Source organism: Dendropsophus ebraccatus, chromosome 1, assembly GCF_027789765.1.
Source record: "Dendropsophus ebraccatus isolate aDenEbr1 chromosome 1, aDenEbr1.pat, whole genome shotgun sequence".
NCBI lineage: Eukaryota > Metazoa > Chordata > Amphibia > Anura > Hylidae > Dendropsophus > Dendropsophus ebraccatus.
In genome coordinates, this window is record NC_091454.1 from 3,315,472 (window position 1) to 3,329,824 (window position 14,353).

Consider the following 14,353-nt stretch of genomic DNA (forward strand, 5'->3'; position numbering starts at 1 on the left):
AGGCATGACACGCTCTCACTCACGCACAAGTCACAAAATAGTTTTTTCTCCAAGTTTTTTTGTCTTTCTTACCTGAAAACCGCGACAGTCTCTGTTCAAAAATAAAATAATAAAGAAAAAAACAAATAAAATCTTTTCTCTTCCTGGCTGCTGGTCAGTTCTTATAGGAGATTGTCTAAGACGTAACACTGTCCTAACATCAGACGGACTAAAAACAAATATTCAGCACAATTTTGGCACTTTCCAAAAACAAACAAACATAAAAAAAACATGATATGCAACGGGTGAAAACTAGATGGAGGTTGAGGTTGGGGGTCCACACACGGTGGCGGCAGTCCTCGGGATCCGCCCACAACACTGAGCTATAAGGAAGGGGGAGGAGACAACCAGGAGCATCATTTTTTTAGGTGCATTACAAAAAAATTTTTGAAAAAAAAAATAATAAAAAAAAAATCTTATTCCTCTTTAAACTTTAGCACAAAACGACAAAACACATTCACAAGCCACTTGTTGGCACTGTGTACCTGAGTGAGAATTTCTAGAACATTTTCGAACAAACAGCCATAAAGTTTTTTTTGTTTTTTTAAAATTTTTTCTTTTCTTTTTTTTTAATATGAAAAAAAAAAAAAAAAAAAAAAAAAGTTTGAAGGGTAAGACGTCAGTGCTAAGCAGCTGAATTACTGGCATGTATTTTACCCATAGCTTATCCCGTTCTTTTGGTGGAATTGTCATTGTCACGTGTTTCGTTCCCATTTCGACCAGTTTGGTGACCGGTTCGCGGGTTGACAGTTTGAAGTAACAGTCAGTGTATTAGTCGCCGGCGCACCGCCGATACGGGGAGGTTGGGTTGGGCTTTGAGAAGTCCACATAAGTTCACGTTCTCCCCCTGTATCAGTTGGTTTGCTCCGCGCTGTGATGTTCGCTGTCGCTGCCGTAGTCCACGTCTGGGTCGTCCTCCTCGTCGTAGTCGTCGTACATTTCGCCGTTGATGTCATTGGTCGGGGCCTCCTCCTTGATGTGCGGCTCGTCTCCTTTTAAGCTGTAAGTGCTTTGGATGACCTGCATGCCTGGCTCTGGACTACTCGACACGCTCGAATGTTCTGAGGGTAAGTGAGGGGATGGCATGCCTGCCATAGCAATGGCTCCAGGGTAAACTACGCCCGTTGATGTGATCGGGATCTGTGCTTGTTGGCTGCAAAACAGGAGGGAAATAAGATAAATGGACAGATAATATATACAGTATATAGACACAAAAATGATATCTATCTCCCATCTATCTACCTAAAGATATCTTCGGTCTGTCTGAATTTGGGTGTCCACATTTGATTACTGGTGGCTAAGGTAGTTGGCTGCCCCCCCCCTCGGGAGATAGAGCCATGGGCCGTATACAGACGCCACTTACCCAACATTGAAATACTGTCTCATCTCCTGCCTCCGGCTCCTCATGATGGCTTTATATTCGCCGATCCGCAGCTTCTTGCCGTCCACCAGGCAGGTGCGCTTTGGCCGTGGTTTGTACTTGTAGTCGGGATACTTCTCCAGGTGCTGCTTGCTGAGCCGGGCCTGCTCCTCGTAGTACGGCTGCTTCTCCAGATTGGTCATGGCTTTCCAGCGAGAACCTAAAATAGGGAAACCTGAGTTATTTCTGGCAGAGAGGCGGCCATGATGGCGACTAATGCTATAAAGATAGCTGTATATACTGCTATATATACTGTCCTACTACCACCAATATTCATGGCCCCCACTACTACTATATAGGGGCTGTGGTAGAGATAGCTGTATATACTGCTGTATACAGATACTACTACCACCAATATACATGGGCATCACTACTACTGTATAGGGGCTGTGGTAGAGATAGCTGTATATACTATATACTGCTGTATACAGATACTACTACCACCAATATACATGGGCATCACTACTACTATATAGGGGCTGTGGTAGAGATAGCTGTATATACTGCTGTATACAGATACTACTACCACCAATATACATGGGCAGCACTACTACTATATATGGGCTGTGGTAGAGATAGCTGTATATACTGCTGTATACAGATACTACTACCACCAATATACATGGGCATCACTACTACTATATATGGGCTGTGGTAGAGATAGCTGTATATACTATATACTGCTGTATACAGATACTACTACCACCAATATACATGGGCATCACTACTACTATATAGGGGCTGTGGTAGAGATAGCTGTATATACTGCTGTATACAGATACTACTACCACCAATATACATGGGCAGCACTACTACTATATAGGGGCTGTGGTAGAGATAGCTGTATATACTGCTGTATACAGATACTACTACCACCAATATACATGGGCAGCACTACTACTATATAGGGGCTGTGGTAGAGATAGCTGTATATACTGCTGTATACAGATACTACTACCACCAATATACATGGGCAGCACTACTACTATATAGGGGCTGTGGTAGAGATAGCTGTATATACTGCTGTATACAGATACTACTACCACCAATATACATGGGCAGCACTACTACTATATATGGGCTGTGGTAGAGATAGCTGTATATACTATATACTGCTGTATACAGATACTACTACCACCAATATTCATGGCCACCACTACTACTTTATATGGGCTGTGGTAGAGATAGCTGTATATACTGCTGTATACAGATACTACTACCACCAATATACATGGACAGTACTACTACTATATAGGGGCTGTGGTAGAGATAGCTGTATATACTGCTGTATACAGATACTACTACCACCAATATACATGGGCACCACTACTACTGTATAGGGGCTGTGGTAGAGATAGCTGTATATACTATATACTGCTGTATACAGATACTACTACCACCAATATACATGGGCAGTACTACTACTATATATGGGCTGTGGTAGAGATAGCTGTATATACTGCTGTATACAGATACTACTACCACCAATATACATGGACAGTACTACTACTATATAGGGGCTGTGGTAGAGATAGCTGTATATACTGCTGTATACAGATACTACTACCACCAATATACATGGGCAGTACTACTACTATATAGGGGCTGTGGTAGAGATAGCTGTATATACTATATACTGCTGTATACCGATACTACTACCACCAATATACATGGGCACCACTACTACTGTATAGGGGCTGTGGTAGAGATAGCTGTATATACTGCTGTATACAGATACTACTACCACCAATATACATGGCCACCACTACTACTATATATGGGCTGTGGTAGAGATAGCTGTATATACTATATACTGCTGTATACAGATACTACTACCACCAATATACATGGGCATCACTACTACTATATATGGGCTGTGGTAGAGATAGCTGTATATACTATATACTGCTGTATACAGATACTACTACCACCAATACACATGGGCAGTACTACTACTATATATGGGCTGTGGTAGAGATAGCTGTATATACTGCTGTATACAGATACTACTACCACCAATATACATGGCCACCACTACTACTATATATGGGCTGTGGTAGAGATAGCTGTATATACTATATACTGCTGTATACAGATACTACTACCACCAATATACATGGGCAGCACTACTACTATATATGGGCTGCGGTAGAGACAGCTGTATATACTGCTGTATACAGATACTACTACCACCAATATACATGGGCAGCACTACTACTATATAGGGGCTGTGGTAGAGATAGCTGTATATACTATATACTGCTGTATACAGATACTACTACCACCAATATACATGGGCAGCACTACTACTATATATGGGCTGTGGTAGAGATAGCTGTATATACTGCTGTATACAGATACTACTACCACCAATATACATGGGCAGTACTACTACTGTATAGGGGCTGTGGTAGAGATAGCTGTATATACTATATACTGCTGTATACAGATACTACTACCACCAATATACATGGGCAGCACTACTACTATATATGGGCTGCGGTAGAGATAGCTGTATATACTATATACTGCTGTATACAGATACTACTACCACCAATATACATGGGCAGCACTACTACTATATATGGGCTGTGGTAGAGATAGCTGTATATACTGCTGTATACAGATACTACTACCACCAATATACATGGGCAGCACTACTACTATATATGGGCTGTGGTAGAGATAGCTGTATATACTATATACTGCTGTATACAGATACTACTACCACCAATATACATGGGCATCACTACTACTATATATGGGCTGTGGTAGAGATAGCTGTATATACTATATACTGCTGTATACAGATACTACTACCACCAATATACATAGCCACCACTACTACTATATATGGGCTGTGGTAGAGATAGCTGTATATACTATATACTGCTGTATACAGATACTACTACCACCAATATACATGGGCAGCACTACTACTATATATGGGCTGTGGTAGAGATAGCTGTATATACTATATACTGCTGTATACAGATACTACTACCACCAATATACATGGGCAGCACTACTACTATATATGGGCTGTGGTAGAGATAGCTGTATATACTATATAGAAACTCCGGTATACAGACATTATTGTTGGGATGATTGAAAACCCCCGGCAGCTCGAAGGGTCCGTTACAATATGGCGGCTTGTACTGGAGCTCTGTGTTCCGCGGACACATTGTCTCCGTTCTGCACTTGTTACATTGTTTCTGCTTCATTGTTTCGCTCTCTTTTCCAGGTTGGAGCTCGTGGCGCGGGGGGCGGGGGGTCATATATTTTTTTACGTGATCTGCAATGAATTTGCACATTGTCTGCGACTACTGTACGTGTAATGAAAGCAAGCTGTGTGCGCTTGCTGCTGATCGCCGGCCAAACCCTCCGCCGCCGTTCCTTCTGGTAACAATTTAGGGCCCGACTGATTAAGAGCAGATTCTGCGAGCCTGGAGAATGTCAGCCGCGCTGTGCGGAGATCAGCTGGGACCATGTGGTGGCGGACTCACCTAATATCTTGCTGATGTTGGAGTTGTGCATGTCGGGGAAGGCCTGGAGGATTTTCCTGCGCTCGTCTTTCGCCCACACCATGAAGGCGTTCATTGGCCGTTTAATATGCGGCTCGCTGCTTCCACGTCCTCGGGTCTCCCGATATATCCGCGACTCTGACACCCCCGCACTGCCTGCAAGGAACAACATGGAGATATGAGGCAGGGGGCAGTGCACTAGAGGGCACAGGTGAGGTGAGTATACTTACAGGGTGAGGTGAGTATACTTACAAGGTGTGACCTAAGGTGAGTATACTTACTGGGTGAGGTGAGTATACTTACAGGGCGAGGTGAGTATACTTACAGGGTGAGGTGAGTATACTTACAGGGCGAGGTGAGTATACTTACAGGGTGGGGCCGAGGGTGAGGTGGTGAATATTTTGACAGGCAGAGGTAAGTATACTCACAGGGTGAGGTAAGTATACATACAGGGTGAGAGGTGAGGTGAGTATACTTACAGGGTGGGGCTGAGGTGAGTATACTTTCAGGGTGAGGATGAGGTGAGTATACTCACAAGGTAAGGTGAGTATACATACAGGGTGAGGTGAGGTGAGTATACATACAGGGTAAGAAGTGAGGTAAGTATACTTACAGGGTGAGGGGGTGAAGTGAGTATACATACAGGGTGAGGTGAGTATACTTACAGGGTGGGGCTGAGGTGAGTATACTTTCAGGGTGAGGATGAGGTGAGTATACTCACAAGGTAAGGTGAGTATACATACAGGGTGAGGTGAGGTGAGTATACATACAGGGTGAGGTGAGGTGAGTATACATACAGGGTAAGAAGTGAGGCGAGTATACTTACAGGGTAAGAAGTGAGGTGAGTATACTTACAGGGTGAGAAGTGAGGTGAGTATACTTACAGGGTGAGAAGTGAGGTGAGTATACTTACAGGGTGAGAAGTGAGGTGAGTATACTTACAGGGTGAGAAGTGAGGTGAGTATACTTACAGGGTGAGAAGTGAGGTGAGTATACTTACAGGGTGAGGGGGTGAAGTGAGTATACATACAGTGTGAGGTGAGTATACATACAGGGTGAGGGGGTGAAGTGAGTTTACTTACAGGGTGAGGTGAGTATACATACAGGGTGAGGGGTGAGGTGAGTATACTTAGGGTCCTATTCCACTGGGCGATTATTGTTCGCATAATTGTTAACGATTAAAGATCTCAAACGACCGCTATTGCGAAAGACCTGAAAACATTCACTCATTTCCATGGAACGATAATCGTTACTTATGATCGTATTTGCGATAGTTTTTCTTCGCTATTTATTCGCTGTTGCGTTCGTATCTACTGCGATTGTTGTCTTATTCAATGCGAACGATTTGCGAACGTGCGAACGAGCAACAATAAAAATAGGTCCAGGTCTTATAAAGCGATCAACGATTTCTTGTTCGTCGTTAATCGATAACTGCTATTCAAACGAACGATTATCGTTTAGATTCAAACGATTTAACGATAATCTGAACGATAATCGTCTGGTGGAATAGGGCCCTTACAAGGTGAGGGTAAATATTCTTACAGAGTGAGGGGTAAGGTGGGTATACTTACAGGGTGAGGTGGGTATCTTTACAGAGTGAGGGGTCAGGTTAGTATTCTTACAATTTAAGGGGTGAGGTGAGTATACTTACATAGTGAGGAAGAGTGTATACTTACAGAGTAAGGAGTGAGGTGAGTATACATACAGAGTGAGGGGTGAAGTGAGTATACACACAAAAAGAGTGAGGGTCAGTGTATACTTAGAGTGAGGTGAGTATACTTATAGAGTGAGGGGTGAGGTGAGTATACTTACAGATTGAGGGTGAAATGAGTATACATACAGAGTGAGGGTAAGTGTATTCTTAGAGTGAGATGAGTGAAGCTTAGGACAGTGTATACAATCAGAAAGAGAATGAGGTAATGTGGCAGGCTGGTCGTGATGTCATTAAGCCTGAGTGTGAGTGCTCTCTTACCGTCCGAGTCTCCACTCAGGTTGAAGTCCATCATGGTGTGCCCGAGCTTCCCGTCATCATTCTGCCGTACCGCGAGCTGCTGTGACAAACATTCCAGAGAGGACTTATCCTGCAAAGACAAGAGGAGGTCAGTATAAAAGGTATCACATCCGCATCACACCCCCCGCGCCAAACTCCACCCCAAGCACCAAACTCCAACCCTCAGCACCAAACTCCAACCCTTGCGCCAATCTTTACTGCCCCCCCACACCAAACTCCACTGCCCCCATGCCAAACTCCACCCCAAGCACCAAACTCCACCCCCCAGCACCAAACTCCACCCCCAAGCACCAAACTCCAACCCTTGCGCCAATCTTTACTGCCCCCCCACACCAAACTCCACCGCCCTCACCCATGCACCAAACTCCACTGCCCCCATGCCAAACTCAACTTCCCAGCACCAAACTCCACTTCCCCGCAAAAAATCCTCTATCCCCTGGCAAAACCACCGCCCCCACCCACGCACCAAACTCCACTGCCTCCATGCCAAACTTCCCCCGCCACCACCAAACTTCACCTCCCTCCGTGCCAAACTACACCAACCCCAGCGCAAAACTCCAACACAACCCAGCAAGTGAGTGCTCGGGTAATGGCTGCCGGCGTCCCGACTCCCACCAGACTTTCTCCTCTAATACAAAAGTCAGAGAGAAGGTGAAAGGGAACATACTGTCAGTGCTGGTGCGGAGGCCGCTGCTCCCTGCTCGCCGGCACTTTTATAGGTCTCTATTATTCCAGTAAAAGCTCGGCAGCGGAGAGACCACCAGAGAGGATGAAAGCCGCCGCCGCCTTTAATGATTAATTACTTATCTCTTTATTACGACGGATGAATAAATGACGAGAGCGTTAATCCCCCCCCCCAGCCCGTATCTGGAATCTTCCGCAGATAAAGGACAATAATCCTCCACCGCAGCCAGAGACATCATTAGCTGTATGCACGCTATGGCGGGTGAGGGCGTCCAGGGGCCACACCGCTGCTGAGTGCTATACACCGCCATCTATGTTAACATGTGGGGGTCTGACCTACTGCCCAAAGGGCACTCACTACAGTCTCCAGCATGGTGACCACAGAGCGCTCACTACAGTCTCCAGCATGGTGACCACAGAGCACTCACTAGTCTCCAGCATGGTGACCACAGAGCACTCACTAGTCTCCAGCATGGTGACCACAGAGCGCTCACTAGTCTCCAGCATGGTGACCACAGAGCACTCACTAGTCTCCAGCATGGTGACCACAGAGCGCTCACTACAGTCTCCAGCATGGTGACCACAGAGCGCTCACTACAGTCTCCAGCATGGTGACCACAGAGCGCTCACTACAGTCTCCAGCATGGTGACCACAGAGCGCTCACTAGTCTCCAGCATGGTGACCACAGAGCTCACTACAGTCTCCAGCATGGTGACCACAGAGCGCTCACTACAGTCTCCAGCATGGTGACCACAGAGCGCTCACTACAGTCTCCAGCATGGTGACCACAGAGCGCTCACTACAGTCTCCAGCATGGTGACCACAGAGCACTCACTAGTCTCCAGCATGGTGACCACAGAGCGCTCACTACAATCTCCAGCATGGTGACCACAGAGCGCTCACTACAGTCTCCAGCATGGTGACCACAGAGCACTCACTAGTCTCCAGCATGGTGACTGCAGAGCGCTCACTACAATCTCCAGCATGGTGACCACAGAGCGCTCACTACAGTCTCCAGCATGGTGACTACAGAGCGCTCACTACAGTCTCCAGCATGGTGACCACAGAGAGCTCACTACAGTCTCCAGCATGGTGACCACAGAGCGCTCACTACAGTCTCCAGCATGGTGACCACAGAGCGCTCACTACAGTCTCCAGCATGGTGACCACAGAGCTCACTACAGTCTCCAGCATGGTGACCACAGAGCGCTCACTACAGTCTCCAACATGCTCCAGTTGCCCATTGGAAGAGCAGCTTTGGAGAGCAAACTGCTGCTGTGACAAGGGAATCCGGACAGAGATGTACCTAATGGTAAAGGACAACACTGTGTCATAAACATATCAAATATGTATCAGTGTAGTACACGTACAGAATGTGTGTCCGCCGGGGGGCACGTGCCGCGATGAATGGAAATCCTTCATGAGAGAAGTGACATTATACCCTGGTAGACGCGGAGTTATTGCTGGGCCGCTGCCGATGGCTTTTACCTTTCTGTCATTAGAAAAATAAAATGAAATCATTTTCAGGCCCCGGGCGCTCACACATAATACGTCTGTGCCGTGCGTGGGCTCTCATTAGCTGGAAGTTATGGCACAGTGACAACCGATGGAGTGCGGCTGTACTGAGATCTATATTACTGACCATCTGTGAAAATATAAGACGCACAGCTGTAAATACAGAGCAATCGCGCACTACTACAGCGGCTACACCGGCCGCCCCGGCACACCGCGCACACCATGCTCCTGCCCAGAACCCGAGTGGGACTGCAGAAGCACAGCGGCGGCAGCTTCAGGACGAATCTCCACAAATGTAATGCAAAAACAATAGAGAAAAAAATCATAATAACAGAAAAAACTAAAAACAACAAAAACATAAGAGGAAAAAAGAACAACTGAAAGGAAAATAAGCAAAACAAAGAAAAAGAAAACTAACGGAAAAAGAAAAAAAATAGTTAAAAAAATACTAAAAAAAGGAAAATTAAAATAAAAATATATGGGAAAAAACGATTGGAAAGAAAAAAAACAAAAAACAAAAAACAAAAAAAAAAAAAGCTGAGTTTACAGTTTCTTTTTTTGGGGGTCTTCACCAGTTAACAAAAATCACTTGTGCTAAAAGTACAACAAATGTACAAAAAAAAAATATTATGAAATAAAATTAAATTAAAAGTTAATAAAAATAATATTAATAAATAAAAAAAATTGTAAAATAAAAAACAAAAACAAAACAAAGATTTAAAGGAAATGTAAATGTAATAGGTGTAATATAGTCTGGTCGTCTCCTGATACAGGTGGATACAATGTCACAGCCTGGTTGTCTCCTGATACAGGTGGATACAATGTGACAGCCCGAGCGTCTGCTGATACAGATGGATACAGTGTGACAGCCCGGGTGTCTCCTGATACAGGTGGATACAATGTGACAGCCCGAGCGTCTGCTGATACAGATGGATACAGTGTGACAGCCCGGGTGTCTCCTGATATAGGTGGATACAATGTGACAGCCCGGGTGTCTCCTGATACAGGTGGATACAATGTGACAGCCCAGGTGTCTCCTGATACAGATGGATACAGTGTGACAGCCCAGGTGTCTCCTGATACAGGTGGATACAATGTCACAGCCTGGTTGTCTCCTGATACAGGTGGATACAATGTGACAGCCCGAGCGTCTGCTGATACAGATGGATACAGTGTGACAGCCCGGGTGTCTGCTGATACAGGTGGATACAATGTAACAGCCCGGGTGTATCCTGATACAGGTGGATACAATGTGACAGCCCGGGTGTCTCCTGATACAGGTGGATACAATGTGACAGCCTGGGTGTCTGCTGATACAGGTGGATACAGTGTGACAGCCCGGGTGTCTCCTGATACAGATGGATACAATGTCACAGCCTGGTTGTCTCCTGATACAGGTGGATACAATGTCACAGCCTGGTTGTCTCCTGATACAGGTGGATACAATGTGACAGCCCGAGCGTCTGCTGATACAGATGGATACAGTGTGACAGCCCGGGTGTCTCCTGATACAGGTGGATACAATGTGACAGCCTGGGTGTCTGCTGATACAGGTGGATACAACGTGACAGCTCGGGTGTCTCCTGATATAGGTGGATACAATGTGACAGCCTGGGTGTCTGCTGATACAGGTGGATACAATGTGACAGCCCGGGTGTCTGCTGATACAGGTGGATACAATGTGACAGCCCAGGTGTCTCCTGATACAGATGGATACAGTGTGACAGCCCGGGTGTCTGCTGATACAGGTGGATACAATGTGACAGCCTGGGTGTCTGCTGATACAGGTGGATACAATGTGACAGCCCGGGTGTCTCCTGATACAGGTGGATACAATGTGACAGCCCGGGTGTCTCCTGATACAGGTGGATACAATGTGACAGCCAGGTCGTCTCCTGATACAGGTGGATACAATGTGACAGCCCAGGTGTCTGCTGATACAGGTGGATACAATGTGACAGCCAGGTCGTCTCCTGATACAGGTGGATACAATGTGATAGCTCGGGTGTCTCCTGATACAGGTGGATACAATGTGACAGCCCGGGTGTCTCCTGATACAGGTGGATACAATGTCACAGCCTGGTTGTCTCCTGATACAGGTGGATACAATGTGACAGCCCGGGTGTCTCCTGATACAGGTGGATACAATGTCACAGCCTGGTTGTCTCCTGATACAGGTGGATACAATGTGACAGCCCGGGTGTCTGCTGATACAGGTGGATACAATGTGACAGCCCGGGTGTCTGCTGATACAGGTGGAAACAATGTGATAGCTCGGGTGTCTCCTGATACAGGTGGATACAATGTGACAGCCCAGGTGTCTCCTGATACAGGTGGATACAATGTGACAGCCCGGGTGTATCCTGATACAGATGGATACAATGTGACAGCCTGGGTGTATCCTGATACAGGTGGATACAATGTGACAGCCCGGGTGTATCCTGATACAGGTGGATACAATGTGACAGCCCGGATGTATCCTGATACAGGTGGATACAATGTGACAGCCTGGGTGTCTGCTGATACAGGTGGATACAATGTAACAGCCCAGGTGTCTCCTGATACAGATGGATACAATGTGACAACCCGGGTGTCTGCTGATACAGGTGGATACAATGTGACAGCCCGGGTGTCTTCTGATACAGGTGGAAACAATGTGACAGCCCGGGTGTATCCTGATACAGGTGGATACAATGTGACAGCCCGGGTGTCTGCTGATACAGGTGGATACAATGTAACAGCCCAGGTGTCTCCTGATACAGATGGATACAATGTGACAACCCGGGTGTCTCCTGATACAGGTGGATACAATGTGACAGCCCGGGTGTCTGCTGATACAGGTGGATACAATGTGACAGCCCGGGTGTCTGCTGATACAGGTGGATACAATGTGACAGCCCGGGTGTCTGCTGATACAGGTGGATACAATGTAACAGCCCAGGTGTCTCCTGATACAGATGGATACAATGTGACAGCCCGGGTGTCTGCTGATACAGGTGGATACAATGTAACAGCCCAGGTGTCTCCTGATACAGATGGATACAATGTGACAGCCCGGGTGTCTGCTGATACAGCTGGATACAATGTAACAAGCTTCTTTCGGCTGCACCAGGCGGCTCAGGATGAGCGGTGAAGCTTCTGGTGGCTGGTGGATAAGGTTTGGCGGTAGCGGGAGGCATTGTGCAGCGTTGTGACCCCCACATACGTCTCTCGCTGACTCATTCGCCATCGGATCTCCGCTCTCTTCTACTTTTAGCTTCTGACAGAATATTTTGGCGGCGCAGACAGAAGGAATTTTGACACAGAAAAAAAACCTATAATTTCCCATTTATTATAGCAAAACCACTCCCCCTCCCGCCGGGTGTAAGCTGCCGGACCGCAGGCTGTCAGGGCATGATGGGAGTTGCAGTTCCTCTGCATACCATTAGTCCGGGCATGATGGGAGTTTTATTTTCTCTGTATACCATTAGTCAGGAAATGATGGGAATTGTAGTTACGCTGTATACTATTAGTCAGGGCATGATGGGAGTTATAGTTCTTATGCATACCATTAGCTAAGGTATGACGGGAGTTGTATTTCCTCTGTACACCATTAGTCAGGAAATGATGGAAGTTTTACTTCTGTAGACCATTAGGCAAAGAAGGGAGTTGTGGTCCCTCTGCAGACCATTAGTCAGTGCATGATTGGAGTTGTAGTTCCTCATCATAACATTAGTCAGGGAATTATGGAAATTGTAGTTCCTCACAGACTGTTAATCAGGTCATGATGGGATCATTGGTCAGGGCATGATGGGAGTTTTTCCTCTGCAGATCATTAGTCAGGGCATGATGGGAGTTGTAGTTACTCTGCAGGCCCAAAGAGCATGATGGGAGCTGTAGTACCTCTGTAGACTGCTAGTCAGGACAGCAGCAGCTGGAACACTGTACTACAGATGTTGAGCACTACAAGCACCATCATCTCTGGGCATGCTGGGAGTCATAGTTCCCTCTGCTGCACTGACACAGTGTAATGGTTGCGGACGGATGTCTGCAGAGCAGCAGAAAGTCATGAGGGGGAACACCAGATGATCTGTATTAAGGGGGATTATGCAGGGCTGCAGCCTGGAAGCCCCCCCGTCTGGGCAGAAGCCTTCAGCACAATTAGGGTGAGGGGCTGACGTGTAACCTGTGCTCCTCATGAACACCAATTTCTATAGAATCCAAATGCTTTTAATGGGTCCCAGCATAAGGTAGGCCGTGGTGCTACGGAGGGGTCGCCGGGAAGACTTCCTCTCTAATGCCATATGGTTACTTGTTACTAGACTAATCCCAGTAAGTACAGAGCATGTGGGATATGTAGAGGAGGGGGGGGGGGATAGATACAGGGACAGGGGGAAATATGTGCAGGGAGAGGGCAAGATATGTGTAGGGAGAAGGGGATATATGCAGGGAAAGGGGGGATATATGTGCAGGGAAAGGGGAAGATATGTGCAGGGACAGAGGGGAAGATATGCAGGGACAGGGGGGACATATGTGCAGAGAGAAGGGAAGATATGTGCAGGGAAAGGGGGGATATATGTGCAGGGAAAGGGGGGATATATGTGCAGGGAAAGGGGGGATATATGTGCAGGGAGAGGGGAAAATATGTGCAGGGACAGAGAGGAAGATATGCAGGGACAGGGGGGACATATGTGCAGAGAGAAGGGAAGATATGTGCAGGGACAGGGGGGATATATGTTCAGGGAGAGGGGAAGATATGTGCAGGGACAGAGAGGAAGATATGCAGGGACAAGGGGGGATATATGTGCAGAGAGAAGGGAAGATATGTGCAGGGAGAAGGGGATATATGCAGGGACAGGGGGGAAATATGCAGAGAGAGGGGAAGATATGTGCAGGGAGAGGGGAAGATATGAGCAGGGACAGGGGGATATATGTGCAGAGAGAGCGGAAGATATGTGCAGGGACAGGGGGGGATATATGTGCAGAGAGAAGGGATGATATGTGCAGGGAGAGGGGGATATATGCAGGGACAGGGGGGATATATGCAGAGAGAGGGGAAGATATGTGCAGGGACGGGGAATATATGTGCAGAGAGAGGGGGCAGGAAGAAGGGGGATATAGGTGCAGGGACAGGGGGATATTTGCAGGGGGAGGGGGGGATATGTGCAGGGTGAGGTGAG

General features: G+C 46.8%; 1 protein-coding gene across 5 annotated transcripts in view; it reads right to left on the reverse strand.

Annotated features, from left to right (window-relative positions):
• Positions 1–622: 622 nt before the first annotated feature.
• Positions 623–14,353, reverse strand: part of SOX5 (SRY-box transcription factor 5) — a 269,761-nt gene continuing 256,030 nt past the window's right edge. For all 5 annotated transcript variants that reach the window (XM_069963898.1, XM_069963910.1, XM_069963904.1 and 2 more), the window contains 4 exons: positions 6,956–7,064; positions 4,966–5,139; positions 1,403–1,619; positions 623–1,192 (listed from right to left, as the gene is read on the reverse strand). In XM_069963898.1, the coding sequence (XP_069819999.1) occupies positions 892–1,192; positions 1,403–1,619; positions 4,966–5,139; positions 6,956–7,064 (801 nt within the window). In that variant the 3' untranslated portion in view covers positions 623–891. The remainder of the gene's footprint in view (positions 1,193–1,402; positions 1,620–4,965; positions 5,140–6,955; positions 7,065–14,353) is intronic.